The sequence below is a fragment of the Mastigoproctus giganteus genome, chromosome 4 (genome assembly GCF_048544385.1).
Source record: "Mastigoproctus giganteus isolate SK-2022 chromosome 4, ASM4854438v1, whole genome shotgun sequence".
Lineage (NCBI taxonomy): Eukaryota > Metazoa > Arthropoda > Arachnida > Uropygi > Thelyphonidae > Mastigoproctus > Mastigoproctus giganteus.
Window position 1 is genome coordinate 69,185,669 of NC_143578.1, and position 18,732 is coordinate 69,204,400.

The 18,732-nt window shown below is 37.6% G+C and overlaps 1 protein-coding gene across 2 annotated transcripts in view; it reads right to left on the bottom strand.

Annotated features, from left to right (window-relative positions):
• The window catches only part of LOC150086817 (reelin-like), a 1,004,591-nt gene that overhangs the window by 939,800 nt on the left and 46,059 nt on the right, over positions 1-18,732 (bottom strand). For both annotated transcript variants that reach the window (XM_090372773.1, XM_090372772.1), the window contains exon 3: positions 18,277-18,347. In XM_090372773.1, coding sequence (XP_090228899.1) covers positions 18,277-18,347 — 71 coding nt within the window. The remainder of the gene's footprint in view (positions 1-18,276; positions 18,348-18,732) is intronic.

Below are 18,732 nucleotides of genomic sequence, written 5' to 3' on the forward strand. Positions count from 1 at the left end.
ACCATATGTAAGCATGCATTTATTGATAAATGATCGAGTGTAGTCCTCTGATGAAATACCTGCATTATGATCAATCTTTTTCAGCATGGATCAAATATTCAAATACAGTGGATTCCGGTTATTTGGGCCACCAGTTAATAAGGGCAGCCATTTATTTGGGGCAAATCTTAAAAAACAGAAACTAATCGAGAAAATAGCCAGGGTTTACTTCGCTTAATTGAGACAGCATGCCGTTTAATCGGGGAAGGAGACCGCAGCACTCGAGATTACCCTACGATTGTCTCCGATGGTACCACATGGTTCAGTCGAAATTCTAGAGGTCACAACCATAAAACAATAAAAGCAATTAGCAGTCACCTGTTTATTGGGCTTTTCTGTTAGTGAAATCTATCATAAACGGACAGTAAACTCGATCTTACTGAATTTGCGATAACACCGACAGATGGAATTCTGTGAGTTATTACGGTGAAATGTGTTTACACCTCCATGAAATCTTCAATCATATAAAAAAGTTAATTTTCAGATCTTCTCTTCATCCCTATTTTTAAAGCTTTGTAACTCATTACTCCGTTTTCACTTGCGCATATTGTGTTACTTGCAATTTTTGTGTGCCGTGTTCTTTGTTATTGATTGCTTATCTTTTTACTGTTTTAAATTTTAACTCCCACCCACAAATGTCAGTGAACAGAAATGTCAACCAGTTCGTATGTACATATTACAGTACGTATTAATTATTCCGATTATCACATATATTCTTCCGATTTTCACGTATCATTTAATTTTTTAATTGGTAAGGAAATAAAAGGTAAATTTGTGCTTAATATATCTTTGCTTTTATAGCCTGTGGATAATATTCCTCCTATTTTCGCTAATTAGAATCGCTGTTTAATAGAATTAAAATTCAATTCAAAAACGTGATCACAATGACCGGCTCTTACTGCACATCGTATCGTGAACGGTACTTTACTATGGTGACTTCATCGTAATGTGATTTGATTGTACAGTGAACCAATTGTAAAGGGGGGTTTACATTGTATTTTTAACTACAGTAAACCCCCGCTACTCGCGGTATCTGTATTTGCGGTCGCTGATTTAATATAAAATGAAACCAAAAAAAAAAAAATGTGAATTTTAAAGCACCGAATTTTCCGCCATAAAAAACATGGGCATGGCTAAAATTATCTTTCCCGTTCAAAACAGCGCTCAGTGGGTGGGGGGAGAAGGGTGACAAAATCCCGGCTTGGATGTTTCCCGCTAATCCTTGTTCAGTGTGTGTGTGTTATGCGCTTGTCACGGAAGGTTTCGTTGTTTGCTTTTAATTTATATGCTTACAAAAGTGATAAATCTAGCGTTTTGCAGTGTAAAACAGACTTTTTCGAGCGTGTTAATGGAAGAAAGTGACTTTATTGTGGACAAGTTCTTCCTTGTCCACAATATGGCTACGAATAACAAGGGAAATGTGAAAGATCAAAGAAGTTGATGACATTAGCCAATAAAATTGAGTTATTAGATAAAATTTCTAATGGTGAAAGTGTCTCCTCAGTGGCAAAACTTTATAAAATCAATGAGTCAACGGCACAATCAATCAAGAAATCGGAAGAAAAAATCTGCCGTAGTGTCCGTGAAAACGCGCTAATTGCTTCAAAAATTTGCTCTGTAATTCGTGATGTTAAATTAGAAAAAATGGAAAAAGCTTTAAATCTGTGGATAGAATACCAAACTCAAAATAAACTTCCGTTAAGTTCACTCATCATTCATGAAAAGGCAAAACTCCTTTATCAACACTTTAGCAAAACTGTTGATAGCATGGCGGGATGTTTTTTAGCTAGCAAAGGCGCTGGTTTGAAATTTCTAATAAATATTACATTTAATATTAAACTGTTTCTTATTTTCATTTCGATGCCATATGCTTGCATTTCACTATGTACTGTCTATGTACATTGTCATATTATGAAGGTACATATACAAAATTTTAGACTAGTTTTTCTTATATATTTCATACTTTGGAACGGAACCCCTTTATTACTATGGGAGCCATAACTCAGTATTCGCGACATTTCTCAAGAACGTAACCCCCGCGAATAGCGGGGGTTTACTGTATTTATGTGAAACTTCGGATAGTTGGGGCAGCCGCTTAATCGGGCCAGAATGCACTAGTCCTGATGTGCCCCAAATAACCGGACTGGACTGTATTTTAACTCTTATTTTTCTTCCCCTTATTTTTAAATCATCAAAATATTTTCCCACCTTATATTTAATGCTTGCTATTTTTTTTTGCAATTAATATAATCAGTTTTCCTTTTATAGCTTCCTTCTAATTCGCTTTCTTGATTCAGCCATTAATTTCTTATAATTCAATTTATCATTTAGGTTTTTTCACATTCTTTCCCTAACATCCACCTTCAATACTTCTCTTCCTTTCTGTCCTTTTTCTACTCAGTGTATGAAATAGCTATTTTCATGGACTTTGAGGGGGCTTTTGACACCGTATGGTGGGAAAGTGCCCTAGGGTCTCTAAGAATGGCTGAGTGTGATAAGATCATATTTCAAAGACAGGCATATTATGGTTAAAGGACAAACTCAATCCTATTCAAGAAGTATCTTTAGAGGATGTCTGCAAGGATCAGTTCTTGGTTCCTTGTTATGGAATGCAGTGCTGGATCAAGGGCTTACAAAAGACACTGAGTTTGGTTTTAAGATAGCATATGCTGATGACTTAGTAGTCTGTAAACCTGGTAGGTCTAGGAATATATTGGAGGATGGAGCTAATCAGGTATTGAATGATCTCCTGGAATGGGCAACAGTTAATAAATTTAAAATATCAACTTCCAAAACCAAATTCATGATTTTTAAGGATAAGTTTGATTATCAAAGGCCACTTAGAATTTTTATTTCAAATAAATTAGTTCCATATGTACAGAATTTGAAATATCTTGGAATCATCCTAAACGATAAGCTAAACTTTCATACACACATGTTTGTAATCTTGCAAAGAAAACCAAAAATTTTACAGCTGCTCTTTTCAGTATTTCAAGATCAGAGTGGGGATTGAATAAAAGAACTCTGAGTTTATACTACTCTGCAGTTTTCCTCCCAATTATGACATATGCTTCTGGAGTTTGGGCAAATCGTGTTGTCAATGTTAAAATGAGAACTAAGTTGATCTCTGTACAGCATTCTATGTTCATCATTGTCATCATCTATCATCGTTCCGCTATTCCACGGGTCGCCGTATGAAGCCTCGCCACTATGCCCTGTTCGTGTACTTCTCTCCGTCGTTGATTTCACTCCAATTTCCTCTCTCTTAATGACATCGGTCTTTATCATGTCCTGCCATCTCATTCTTGGTCTTCCCCCTTGGTCTTTTGTCCCTTAATTGTAAATCTAACATTCTTCTTGGCAAACACCTCTCGTTCATCCTCTTGACATGCCCAAACCATATCAAACAGGACCTTTCAATCCTATTCTAGAGTTTTTCAACCTGAATTCTCTCCCTAATCACATCATTCCTGATTTTGTCACATCTTTTCTTTCTGGCTATTCTCCTCACAAATCTCATTTCTGCCCCCTGAATTCTGCTTTCATCCTTTTTCCTCATAGTCCAAGTTTCAGATGCATATGTCAGAATTGGTATGTAATAGGCCTGATATATAGCCTTCTTACTTCAGTGGTATGTTCCTGTTCCAGATCAGATCTTTTGTCTGCCTATAGAAATTCCCACCCACTTGTATCCTTCTACTTATTTCTTCATCTATTACTTCAGTCTTTCTATATGGCCAGTCTATGTGCTATTTGTGGCCAGTCAACTGGCCACAAATAGAGTTACAAGAACAGTGTCAAACAATGCCTTACAGGTGTTGGCTGGAACTATCCCACTGGATATGTTTGTAGCCTACCGAGGTATATGATATTGGTTAAAGAAAGGAAAGTCTCTATCTAACTGGAAATCTATTCTGGAAATCCAGTAATTCCATTTAAGACTGAAAAACTAAACATTTTGAACAAATTCATATCAGCATGGCAGAGTAAGTGGAACATAAGTGAAACAGGCAGAGTCACTCATCTTTTTATTAAGGATGTAAATTTCAATATGAATAAAAATAATGCTTGGTTTTCCCCTAGAATGACAACCTCATTTATTCTTACTGTACATGGCTCATTCAAAGTAAAACTTTGTCAACTGAATTTAGAAACTGACCCTTTTTGTATTTGTGGAGAACCGGAGAACTGGTTGCATATTCTTTTATATGCAACCCATCAAGAAGAGGCCCATGCCTTGCTGTATAATGATGTACCAAATTTGAATGAGAATAACGTATATGTCCTTTTGGATTCTCGGGAAAATTTCAACTCCTTGCAGAATTTTGCGGCCATTGTTTTTTCGAAAAGGAGAACAATTGTGAACTTACTTAGGCAGCAATCTTAATAAGTTAGATTATATATAGTGGAAGACATAGTCAGTTTACAATACATAAGTTTTTTATTGTTGTTTTTTTTTTTTTTTTTGCACAGATCTGGGCAACCCGTGCATAAGGGGTAAGCATCCACTGGTTTAGCACTACCTCCAGTGGATGCTGTTTGAGATTGGATACAGGCTCGGCTCCTCGTGCTTGTGGACGGGCACAGGGCAGCAGTTGTCCAGGTGATTCCCTGGCTGCTACCTGGTGGCAAAGAGGCCTGACATAAATAACACACACACACACACACACACACTACAGTACAGTACAGTACAGTACAGTGCATTCAATAACACATCATAAACACACACTAATTCACACATCAGGCCCAGTTTACAGTATATCAGCACAGTCATATTAGGTGGAGATACAATATTTCTGGGCGCCACCATAGACCTAGTACACATGTCATTTTTCTATGAGTTATGGTACTTTGTGTTTTTTACACAACCATCTGTTAGCTCTTTTTCCCTCGTTTTATTACACCAACCTTATATATATATACTTTTGTATCCTTTGCTGCTGTTAAGTGCACTTGGCGGCAAGGTTAACATTCTAGTGGTTCATTTCAGCTGTATTCTCTGGAAAATCCATTAGAAACTGTAGTTAATCTGTTCATGCTGCAGCTTGTAAGTGTATTTATTGACTCCAGTTCTTTCAGATTTAAGTTTGGAATACATAGCAATAATTGCCTGTTTTGTTTGACACAATAATTTAACACCTTTAAAAATATGCTTTCAATTAATTTCCACTCATTTAGTCACCATGATAATACATACTAATACTTACTACCCATCCAAACACATCATATAATTTTATCACATTAAATGCAAAAATTTTGATTTTCTTTTCTTCGTACAAATCTCATAAAAATGTTACTTAAATTGCTATTACTTCTAATTTGCTTTAACACAGAATACCTCTCCCACAGACCAGGAACAGTACCTTTACTTGGTGGAAAATTAATATATTAATATATATTTAATCTGCTAAAGCCAATTAAGTTCTCACTCTTACAGTTTGTGGATTTGTGGTTTTTGCAGAGAGATTCTGAAAGGTTATATCTTTTTTTTTTTTTTTTTTTTTTTTTATGAGGACCCCAAACACGAGAGGTATTAGAACCTATAGTACTTAGTACCGTGCTTGGGTTGGAGATTGAGAAGACAAAAGAAGATATTTGTTGACATTGGACTTGAACTTCTGTAGACTGTAACTTTCAGGAAAGTTGTTCCAGAAAACGGCAGTGGAATGAATAAACGAGCAAGATAAAAAGTTGGTTCTCTGAGTTTGAAGTTGGACAGTAAATGGATGTTGGCGGCACGAGTTCAGAGTGTTTTGAAAGAGAGGGCAAGAATTATAGAAGCCGATTCAGAAGAACAGTGCCCATCGAAGTATCTGTAGAAAAGGCATGCAGCAAAAACAGTACGTCTATGAGACAGCGAGTGAAGAGACTCTGTTAGAGATGAGTCATTAATTAACCTAACTGCCCTCTTCTAAATGGAATCTAGAAGGTTGAGAGAGGTTTTGGGGACACCACCCCAGATTGGGAACAATATTCCATGGCAGGGCGGATTTGTGATGTGTACAGAGTCAACAGCTGTTTGGAAGAAAAGTAACGCCAAGAGCAAAAGAGAAAATGAAGTTTTTTAGATGCAGAGGAAGCAATATTTGTAATGTGCTTGTGCCAAGAGAGAGAGAGAGATTAGAAGTCAGGGTAATCCCCAAAAGAGATATATCATCTTGCCTAGAAATCGGAGTGTTACCAAAGATAAGCATAGGAGCAGAAGAATCCTTTTTGTGAGATATAAGACAAGACTGAGTTTTAGAAGGATTGAAATCAACTAAGTTGTCTTTGCCCCACTGGAGAATTACCTGGAGATAGGCATTCAATGAATTGATAGTGGGTATTCAAGAAGTTGAAGCTGATTGAGCAGGGCAAGGTTTCTCAAAATGGAAATGGAATGCAATGTGCTATCATCGGTATAACTATGGATAGAATTTCCAGTCAAGGGAAGAAGATCATTAATATACAAGAGGAAAAGAGTGGGAGAAAGAAGTGAACCTTGGGGGACACCAACATTAGTGGAGAAGTTAGAAGACAGAGATCCATCTACCATCACCCTCAGTGAGTGATCAGAGAGAAAACTGAATAACCAATTAAAAAAAACAGTTGGCAAACCATAAGATGGAAGCTTGTTTGAAGACCTTTATGCCAAACACGATCGAAAGCCTTTGAGATGTCAAGAGCAACTACTTGTGTTTCACCGAACTTTTCCACTGAATTTGTCCATAAATGGGTAACATAAGCCAGAATATCACCAGTGGATAGACACTAACGGAATCCATACTGGTGATCGTTGATCAGACGGAAGGTTTCTAGGTAGTTTAAGAGTTGGCAGTTAATTGATTTCTCCATTAATTTAGAAAGAGTAGAATTTCAATGCGATGATAATTGGATGGGAGGAATTTGTCACCCTTTTTAGGAATTGGCTGGATATGAGCAAATTTCCAAGCAGAAGGAAAAACACTTTTTGAATAAGAAAGTGAAAAAAGGTGGCAAAGAACAGGAGTAAGTTCAGGAGCACAGGTTTTGAGAACAAGTGGAGAAATACCATCAGGACCTGGAGCTTTCTTAGCATCAAGATTCGTCAAAATCCTTCTGACATTCTTTTGACGGAAGACCACAGGAGGCATTGAATGGAGCATGTTGGGAATGGTGGGAGGTGTTTTACCAAGATTATTAATACATGAGTTGGAAGCATAGTGTCATGTGGAAACAAAAACCAACTGAATAATCTAAGACATAAATAAGGCACTCCATTAACTTGAATTAGTATTAGTATTAACAATACAATGCAGTGCAATGCAAGGAAGCCAGAGGCTTTTGCTGTACTAGCCAAAAACATTAAAAAAAAAAAAAACACCACTATATGTTTCCACTTTTCAATAGGTACCTATGCAGAAAGCCTTTGAATTTTCCAAAGCCACTGACCCCAACTATCCACAGAGGCAATTCATTCCAACCATTAACAATTTGCTGGCTAAAGGAAAACATTACAATCCAGTCTATGGCTCTTCTCCTTTAGTCTTAGATTATGCTTTAATTCTAGTGTCACTTAATATAAAAATTTTACTTTCATTCATTTTACTTCTCCCTCTCTGGGTCTTATAAACCTCAATCACATCTCCTCTAAGGTACCTGCCTAGTTACCTAGGTCTGTAGCTTAGGTATACAAAATCACTCCTCATGTGGATGACCATTCACTAATCTCAACAACTGGCATTTTCCATCTTTGAACCTTTTCAAGAAGCTTTATGTCTTTTTTTATGGTATGGCCTCTTTACCTGGACATAGTATGTCATGTGAGGATCTCACAATTACCTTAAAAAGTGGAATGATAACCTCCCTATTACTACAAACAACAATAAATTATCAAGGGAACACCACGGACCCCCCCCCCCTTTACTGCTTGACTGCACTGCACAAAGAACTTTCCTATATAATAACATCCTACTTATATCATACCTATATCATTCTGTTTAGCTATATCATAACCTTTTTCCTCTACCATTTTTAATTCAATCATTCCATGTATATAAGTAAATTTAGGTTATTATTTCCCAAGTGTAAACCCTTACATTTTTTAACATTAGAATAGCATTTTGCATTATTACATAAAAAAAATGCATGGAAAACATTGAATTTTTTGCATAATTTCACTTACCTGACCATCCTTGAGGCTTACTGAAGTCATCTTGAAGCAGTGCTACTTGATGATGATCATTAACCACTTTCTCAATTTTCACATTATCATCAGATTTTAACATGCACCTTAATCAACATCATTTAAATACAATCAGAAACAGGAATGGTCCAAACACTCTGAAGAACTCCACTTCTAATTGTAGCCCATTTTGGTGAGCAAACATTAATTATCTCTTTCTACCTTGTATACTGAAGTCATTCCGTTATATATCTAAGGATCTTACCTGTGCTGAGCATGCCATGGTAGGAATGAATATGCAAGAATTTGTAATGAAGTAGGGAAGAATTTCATTTTCTTTATGTACACAAAATAAATCATATTAATATTATTTAAAAAAATCAGCTATTGAATATTTTGGACATATATTATGTAATCATCATATCGGCACAAACTACAAAATACTGAGATATTTCATTTTTGGAACTTTAAAATCTAAGTAACTGATAACGTATTACTATATGAAATCCCTTATTATGTTAACATAATAAGGGATTTCATTATGTAATTAACAAGGCACTGGTTAAAGAAGCATTGCAGGATCATCTAGACAAGACTTCAGTTATAGTTTGGACACAGCATGGGTTTGTTAAGGGGAAGTCGGACCAGACTCTAGCTCTGCTCGCTCGGTAAACAGACGGTAGGTGTTATCGGTCTGGAGCCAAAATCAAGAAGGATATATTGATTGACAGGTACACGTGGCAAACAATGAAATGATTGGTGGTGGGTGCGACAGAGGACATGACACCGTGTAGTCATTGGTTGGCATTATAATGTGTATTTATGAGTCAAGAATGGTGCATAATAGTTTTGTGATGAACAGTAAACAAGTAATAGTAGCGATGAATCTTTTAAAGATGGAAGAAATTTGTAAGGAAAATAAAACGTTGGTTGATTTTTTGATGAAAACTAAATTAATAAAAGTTTTGTTCTGTTCATTTTTATGTGCTTTATTATGTTTTTTTTCTCATTATTAAATGGAGATTTTTGGAGTTCATGAGTGTTTTTACTATACTGTTGATTTAGGTTTTATTATATTTCATAGGGGCTTAGAGGGGAACAGTTATCCTGTGTGTTATCAGACACTCAGCCTAAAACACTGATGGATCCAATATCTCTCCATTACAGAAGATTTAGGAGAAGTCCGGTTGGCCTGCCTCCCTAAAATCCACTCATGCACACCTTCTCGATGGTAAGCCCTGTTACGTCACTTAGGTGGCAACGAACGTGTAGAGTGGTTCTCTTCAAGACGCCTGGTCAGCGTGAAGAGGAAAAGACCAAACCCTCCAGCATATGAAAGCACGACGAAACAAATGGCCCTCAGTCCCCAGCAGCTTCCACTCTCCCTCTTACGGCAGCGAGAGGATCAGAGTGGAAGCAGAGGGTGCTAAGAATCTCTGGGTAGGACCAGGCTGCCATGCACGGAAACTGAACTTGGCCTGTTATAACGTAAGAACACTCATCAGTGAAGACAGGATATTAGAGCTGGAAAAGGAATTAGAAAATGTAAATTGGAATATCATCGGTTTGGCTGAAAGATTATCAAGTGGAAATCTGCTGTACACCAATAGAAACAGTGAAAGGAGTGAAGGTGGAGTTGGGTTTCTGGTCCATAAAGATTTTAAAAACAACATTTTTGGAATTCAAAAGTACATCACCAAGAGTGTCAAGACTAATACTCAAGATTTCTAAGAGATACAAGCTAAAGATTATAATGATTTATGCACCAACATCAAGCCATGATGATGAAGAGGTTGAATAAACGTACATCGAAATTGAGAGTCTTCTAGATGAGCAGAAAACCCACTACACTATTATTATGGAAGACTTCAATGCTAAGGTTGGAAAAAGGCAAAACAGCGCAGAAAGAGGAACTATAGGAAATTGTGGAATTGGTGAAAGAAATGAAAGAGGTGAAAGACTTGTGGAATTTGCAGAATCTCAAGGACTGTCAGTAATGAACACTTTTTTCAAGAAAAGGGTGAACAGAAAGTGGACATGGAAGAGTCCAAATGGATTAACTACTAATGAATACGACTTCATCCTCACTAATAGAAGATATATTGTGAATGATGTTACCGTCCTGAATAAAGTAAATGTTGGAAGCGATCACAGAATGGTAAGATGAACACTTGATATAGATGTAGGAAAGGAAAGGAAAAAACTGACTCGAGTAAATAATACGAAGGTCTTTGAGAAACAGAAGAGGAGAAAAAGCAGTATGTACTGGAACTTAAGAACAAGTATGAGCTTCTGCAGACTGCTGAGGACCAAGATATTGACGAGGAATATTACAACTTTTTGAAAGTGATAAAGCCCAAGAAACCTATAGGGAAAAAGAAATTCAAAGAAGAAAAAATTAGTCAAGAAACACTTGTCACGATGAACCCAAGACGACAAATGAAAAGCAAGAAAAACACTGACAGGGAGAAAATTGAGTATACTGAGTTATGCAAAGCCATTAGAAAGAGACTCAGAGAGGACATAAGAAGATTTAACACAAGAAAAGTAGAACAAGCATTAAGGGAAAACAAAGGATTTAAATCAGCAGCCTGAGCAGTAATACAGAAAGACAAATGATACTGAAACTGAAGAATAGTGATGGTGTACTTATAAACAGCAGAGAAGGCATGATTCAAATAGCAGAAGACTACTATAGAGAATTATACAAGGAGCAGGGGAATGATGCCAGCAGTGGGGAAGATGGATTGCAAAATAGCAACACATACGACATACCCAATATTCTTCCTGATGAGGAAGAACATGCATTTAAGAAAATGAAGAATCAGAAAGCCCCGGGAGAAGATGAAGTTACTGTAGAGTTGTTAAAATTGGAAGGAAGAGACATAACACAAAAACTGGCAAGGCTCTTCACAAAGTGCATTAGAAAAGGTGTGACGCCTAAGCAATGGAATAATGCAATCATAGTTTTGCTGCATAAGAAAGGAGATAAATCAGAAATTGGAAATTATAGACCAATTAGCTTATCCAACATCTACAAGTTGTTCACAAGGGTCATTACTAACAGATTAGAAAGAATACTTGATGAGAATCAACCGAAAGAGCAAGCTGGCTTTAGGACAGGATTCTCAACTATGGATCACCTTCACGTAATATCACAGCTAATGGAGAAAGCAAATGAATAAAAAACACCATTATGTCTGCATTTCTGGATTATGAAAAGGCATTTGACTCCATACAGCATAAGGCAATGTTTCGGGCACTGGAAAGACAAGGCATTGATACCCCATATATTATGATTTTGAAGAAAATATATTAGAGTGCTACCTCCTTTATTAGACTAGACAAAGACAGTAGGAAATTTAAAATTGAGAAAGGAGTTCGACAAGGAGACACAATATTTCTGAAGCTGTTTACTGCTGCTCTTGAGGAAGCTTTCAGAAGATTAGACTGGTCGCAGAAAGGAGTCAATGTGAACGGAGAGTAATTAACCATTTACGATTTGCAGATGACATTGTGATCATAAGCCATGATCCCAAAGAATTAGAGGAAAATCTTAATCAGTTATGCACAGCTAGTAAGGATTTTGGACTAAAGATGAATATGGCTAAAACAAAAGTAATGATGAACAAGTATGCACGCAAAGGGAAATAATGATTGAAGGAGCAGTAATTGAAAAGGTGGAGTCATATACTTATCTGGAACAAGTTATTAGCTGTAATAATGATAAATGGCTGGAAGTCAAGAGAAGAATAAATTTTGGATGGATAGCATTCAGGAAATATAGTCACATACTGAAGAGCAATATCCCAGTTTGTCTGAAACGTAAAATAATGAACCAATGTATACTCCCCATCATGACTTATGGAAGTGAAACTTGGGCACTCACCAAAAGAATGGAAGAGAAGCTGAGAACTGCACAGCGAAGAATGGAACGAATCGTATTGGGAATCAGACTGTTAGATAAGAAGAGAAACACATGGATTAGGCAACAAACTCAAGTAAAGGACATTCTTATCAAAACTAAAGAACTAAAATGGTCTTGGGCAGGACACATAGCTCGAAGACATGATGACAGATGGACTAAGAAAATAACAGAATGGTATCCAAGAGGAGCTAGAAGAAAACCTATAAGACAAAGGCAGAGATCGATAGATGAAATTCATGAGTTTGTGGGTAGTAAATGAATGGCCAGTGCTCAAAACAGAAGGAACTGGAAAGTTGCTGGAGAGGCCTTCATCCTGCAGTGGATTGAAAATGGCTGATGATGATGATATTTCGTAGCCTGACCTTAAAAATAAAAGTACAGTATTAAAAAATTAATATTTTGTTAATAAACAATTTATGCGCTAGTCCATCCATGATTCTAAAGAAAAATGGTTGGGTTACCCCCTCCATTTCGGGAGGGGGTTCAAGTTACCATGGGATTCAAGTGGGATTCGGTTAACCTGACCTTTTTTTCACCATTAGGGCATATTATTGAACAAAAAAATAAAAATACAGTCATAAAAAAATTTATTTTCTTATGAATGTATTTCTAAATGTATTTCTAAATAATTCTAAAGAAAAAAAGGTTAGGTTGACCCCCTCCACTTCGGGAGAGGGTCAAGCTCCCATCGGATTCAAGTGGAAGTAACCTGACCTTTTTTCACCATTATGTTCATTCATTAGGGCAAGTTACCATTAGTGATTCTGAGTGCTAATAAAGTGATACTAAACCAATGTTATCATGTGTTGTGTTCGCACAACAATCAGCAAATCATTTGCCATGCCTACCTGTCAATCAATATATCGTTCTCAACTTTGCTGCAGACTGATAACACCCACTGTCTGTTTACCAAGAGAGCAGTGCTAGAGTGCTGTATCAGGAAACTAATTTTCTGCTTAAGTTATCCGATGTTTCTCATCGTTCTCGTGTTGCCTTTCTTTACCTTTGCCGGGAAGTCTTGCGATGATGTGGTCACAAAGGAACTGAATGCAAAGAATAATTTTGATATCATATATTTGGATCTTAGAAAGGCTTCTGATACTGTTGCACATGGAAGACTGCTGCACAAATTGGAGCAGTGTGGCAATGGAGGGAAATTGCTGCTATGGATAAAGGGATGGTTGAGTGGAAGAAGACAGAGAGTGGTAATCAATGGATACTGCTCTTCATGGACTAATGTTATTAGTGGAGTCCCCCAGAGTGCAGTGCTGGGTCCATTGTTGTTTTCTGTATTTATTAATGATATCGATGATGGTATATCAGACTTAATGTCCAAGTTGGCAGACGATACAAAGGTCGGCAGAGTTGTTAATGACACTAATGACAGTACGCTGCTCAAACAGGATCTAGAAATGTTGAGCAGGTGGGCTGAGAGGTGGCAACTGATGTTTAACATTGACAAATGTAAAGTACTGCATATGGGAAGCAGTAACCCCCAGAGTAGCATATCAGCTATGTGGTACTACACTGACAGTGGTAGAGAGTGAAAAGGACCTGACGGTAATTGTGCAGGCAGATATGAATTGTTCTGAGCAGTGCAGACAGTTTGCAAGAGAAGATCATGATGTCTTGTGAATGATATACAGGAATTTTTCTAGCAGGGATAAGGAAGTGATTATCCCCTTGTATAAGGCAATGGTCAGGCCACACCATGAATACTGTATACAGCTTTGGAGGACTCATTTTAAGAAGCATGTAGAGCTGCTGGAACGAGTACAGAGAAGGGCAACAAGGTCTGGAGACTAGGCATCTGCGAGGTGATCTGACTGAGGTGTATAAAGCCTTGAATGGTTTGAGCATGCTCAATGCTCAATGTCTGCCAGGGGCAAAGGTTGATGACGTTGTAGAGCGAATATCATCTTTTAAGGGCACAAAAGGTGATATAGTTGTACACGTTGGCACTAATGATATTAAGAGTAGGAGACCGGCAGAATTACTTAACAAGTACAGGTCACTGTTGAACAAAAGCCGAGAATTAGGGTTGAATTTGAAAGTGTCTGCAATTCTGCCCAGACACGATAGGAGGGAGTATATGATGAGAGCCTTGTCGATCAATTCGGCCCTGGAAAGATTGTGCAAGGCTCAAGGGGTAGAATTTTTTTCAGCCTGGACTGTACTTGTTAACAGGAGAGACTGCTTCTACAGGGATGGGATACACTTAAATAGAAATTGTGTAAGAATATTTCCTGATGCTATCGAGGCAGTGTTAGGTGGGTTGGAAAACTGATAGCTTGGGGGGATACAAGGACTAATAGATTAACAGTAGCCACTGGCAGAGGTGAAAGTGATTCTTGCACTGCTTCTATTAGAATCAGCAGAAGCCTGAAAAACAAGATGCATGATATTTCAGAGACTGCTGGGAGCCTTTGCGGTACAAGTAAACACATGGGTTGTGTTAGGGTAGCTAAGAATAGAAACAGGTGCAGGTATACTTGCGTGTACACCAATGCTAGGAGTTTAGTAAAAAATTTGATGAATTTGAGGTATTGCTCAAAACATCAAAGGCAGATATTGTTGGGATATCAGAGACGTGGTGTCACACAGATATAAGGGATGCAGAACTGCAATTTGGGGAGTACAACGTCTACAGAAAGGATAGACAGGATAGGAAGGGGGGAGGGATTATGCTATTAGTTAAGAAACACATAAAAACCAAGGAGGTGAAGCCAGTCGACATCGCTGGGCAGTGCAGTGTTGAGTCAGTTTGGTGTGACATAAGCATTGGGAGATCAAAATTGAGAGTAGGAGTGTGCTATAGGCCTAATGACTCTGATGAGTATAATAAGAAACTGTACAGGGAAATAGACTGGGCCAGTAAATCAGAGAGTCTTATAATGGGGGATTTTAATTTCCCAGATATTGACTGGAATTTGTGGGTTGGTCACTCACACACTAGCAAGGCTTTTGTGGATTTATTGGATGATTGTTTTCTACATCAGCATGTTCGGGAGGCAACTAGAGGGAGTAATACTCTGGATTTGATTATCAGCAGTGATTCTTCATGCATTAAGAATCTGCAGATAAATGAACCACTAGGTGGCAGTGATCACAGTGCGCTGAAGTGGGATTTACTCAAAGAGGTAACTACCATTAGGGGTAAAGGGAAGGGTTATTGCTTCCGTAAAGGCGACTACGATGGACTGAGACAGTATTTAAATTCTATACAGTGGGACCAACTGATGATGTTACCAACAGCAAATTCAAAATGGGAAGCATTCAAAGAACTTATCTTGGAAGCTACTAGGATTTACATACCAACTAAGAAATATTGTTCAAGGTTTAGGCCAAAATGGATGTCAGATGAACTAATGAGGCATATGGCAGAGAAGAAAAATGCATGGGATACTTACAAATTAACACACGACACAGAAGCCTATGATAGATACAAGTTGATATGCAACCAAGTTACAAAGGAGGTTAGGCAGGCGAAGGCAGATTACGAGAAATCCTTGGTAAGGGATGCAAAGAAAAACAGCAAAGAGTTCTTTACTTATGTAAACTCTAGAAGGAAGGGGATGAATCAGATTGGTCCACTTGATATTGATTAGTCAACTGTTGATGATCCTGCTCAGGTAGCTAACAAACTAAATGAATATTTTGCATCGACATTCACACATGAGGAGTTATTCTGCGAGGGGAATGCCAGAGGTGTATTCAACTCTAGTAGTAAGCTACAGAATCTTGAAATAACTGGGAGTAAAGTGGAGGAGAAACTGTTGAAGATAAACACAAGAAAGGCACCCGGGGTGGATGGGATCTATCCAGTTATATTAAAGGAGGCAGCAATGGAAGTAAGCAAACCCTTAGCCATAATTATGAGAGCTTCCTTGGACTCAGGGGATGTACCCATAGACTGGAAATGTGCAAATGTGACCCCAATTCACAAAGGAGGATCAAAGGCTGACACAAGTAATTATAGACCTGTGAGCTTAACTTCTTTTCCAGGAAAATTAATGGAGGCACTGGTTAAAGAAGCACTGCAGGATCATTTAGACAAGACTTCAGTTATAGCTCGGACACAGCATGGTTTTGTTAAGGGGAAGTCTTGCCTGACCAATTTGATTGGATACTATGATGCAGTCACAAAAGAACTGGATGCAGGGAATAGCTTTGATATTATATACTTGGACCTTAGAAAGGCTTTTGATACTGTTGCACATGGAAGACTGCTACACAAATTGGAGCAGTGTGACATTGGAGGCAAATTGCTGCTATGGATAAAGGGGTGGTTGAGGGGGAGAAGACAGAGAGTGGTAATCAATGGACACTGCTCATCGTGGACTAATGTTATTAGTGGAGTCCCTCAGGGCTCAGTGTTGGGTCCATTATTGTTTTCTGTATTTATAAATGATATTGATGATGGTATATCAAGCTTAATGTCCAAGTTTGCAGACGATACAAAGGTTGGCAGGGTTGTCAAGGACACTACTGACACTATGCTACTGCAACAGGATCTGGAAAGGTTGAGCAGATGGGCTGAGAGGTGGCAAATGAAGTTTAACATTGACAAATGTAAAGTGCTACACATGGGAAACAGCAACCCCAGAGCAACGTATCAACTCTGTGGTACTACACTGACAGTGGTAGAGAATGAAAGGGACTTGGGGGTGGTTGTGCAGGCAGATATGAAGTTCTCTGATCAGTGCAGACGGGCTGCAAGAGTAGCTCATGGAGTATTGTCAATGATAAACAGGAATTTTTCCAGCAGGGAGAAGGAAGTGATTATTCCCTTGTATAAGGCAATGGTCAGGCCACACCTAGAGTACTGTATACAGGTCTGGAGGCCTCATTTCAAGAAGGATGTAGAGCTGCCGGAACAAGTACAGAGAAGGGCAACAAGATTAGTGAATGGAACAAAGGGGTGCTCTTACGAAGAAAGGCTTAAGTTTTGCAAATTACAGTGTCTGGAGACAAGGCACCAGCGAGGTGATCTGATAGAGGTGTATAAAGCCTTGAATGGTTTGAGCATGCTCAATGCTGATGGGATTCTTCCTCTAGCTCAGAAGAATCACCTGAGAGGGCATAAATTCAAATTGAGGAAAGACAGATGTAGGATAGACGTGCGGAAATTTGCCTTTAGCCAGCGGGTGCTTGGTTGGTGGAACAGACTTCCATCCCTTGTAGTGGAGGTTGATAGCCTAAATAAGTTTAAGGCTCAGCTGGACAGGTATTTTGAACGAACAGAGGGGTGAAGTGGAAGTGGGTTTTTTTTTTGGCTGATGCTGCATAAGCTTGCTTTCTTGCATCAAATGCCTCTACTAATGCTAATGCTAATGCTGATGGGATTCTTCTTCTTGCTCAGAATAATCGCCTGAGAGGGCATAAATTCAAATTGAGGAAAGACAGTTGTAGAAGTTTGCCTTTAGCCAGCGGGTGGTTGATTTCTGGAGCAAACTTCCATCTGTCGTAGAAGTTGATAGCTTAAATAGATTCAAGGCAGAACTAGACAAACATTTTGAGCGAGTGGATGGGTGAAATGAGAAGGGTGTGTTTTTTTTTTTTTTTTTTTGGCTGATACTTTATAAGTTTTCTTTCTTGCATCATGTGCCTTTGCTAATGCTAAGATATTAAGATATTAATATGATACCTTATCATATTATAATATTAAGATTCTCCACATTTTAACCTCTTTCTAATTTAAATCATGGATCCAAAATTAATGCAATTAATGGTCCTTGCTTTGGCAAGGGGCATTACATTCACATATTCTCCTTTACGCAATGCAAAAGAAACTGCAAACATACCATTCACAAGAACAAAAGCCACCTGAAATGAAAGAAATCAGAATAGCACATTCTCCATAGCTATAGGAACTATTTATTCATGAAGTAGGCAACCACAAATTAATAAATATCTGCCAAGTGATATTTTATCATAACCACAATAGACTGTGCAATTTTCTTTTCATTAAATTTGAAAGATATTTTCAGCAAATTTTAACTGAAAACCACAAAAACTGACAAATATGCTATGTAGTTTGTAAACTCTGTTCTGGTTTATCTGTCATTTAATATTGGATTAAAAATCATTTAAAGCAACTCAATAACAGTGCTAAAATCTTATGCATATGTATAACTTTATTATGTAGCCAAATAAACATAGTTACCTCCTGCTTCACACAGTTGGAGGGCTAATGTATCCTTGAACATTATTTCTTGTCCTAATGTGGCAGTGGCACTATTATAATAGTGAATAAAAACAGAAGAGTGAGAAAAATAAAAATAAATGTTTATATAATTAAACTAAAAGATAATATAACGGATACTTAATCAAGCTGCAAATGTGAATATAATAGCAAATAAATACACATAATGCTTGGTTTTAAAGTTCAATTCATTGTTTTCTATTACTGTTATTATTTTATAAATTTCTAGTGAATTCTGTGGATGCAAAATCAAATAAAAACCTGAACAACATTTTGCATAGTTAGGAATGTTTTTACATAGGTTGCAAAATTACCCCATATCTAGGGCCCAAACTGTCAGTTCAATAATTATTGGATTGGCAATTAGTTTCTATGCATGGGATACATATAGGGAGGATCACATGAAGTCAATTTCAT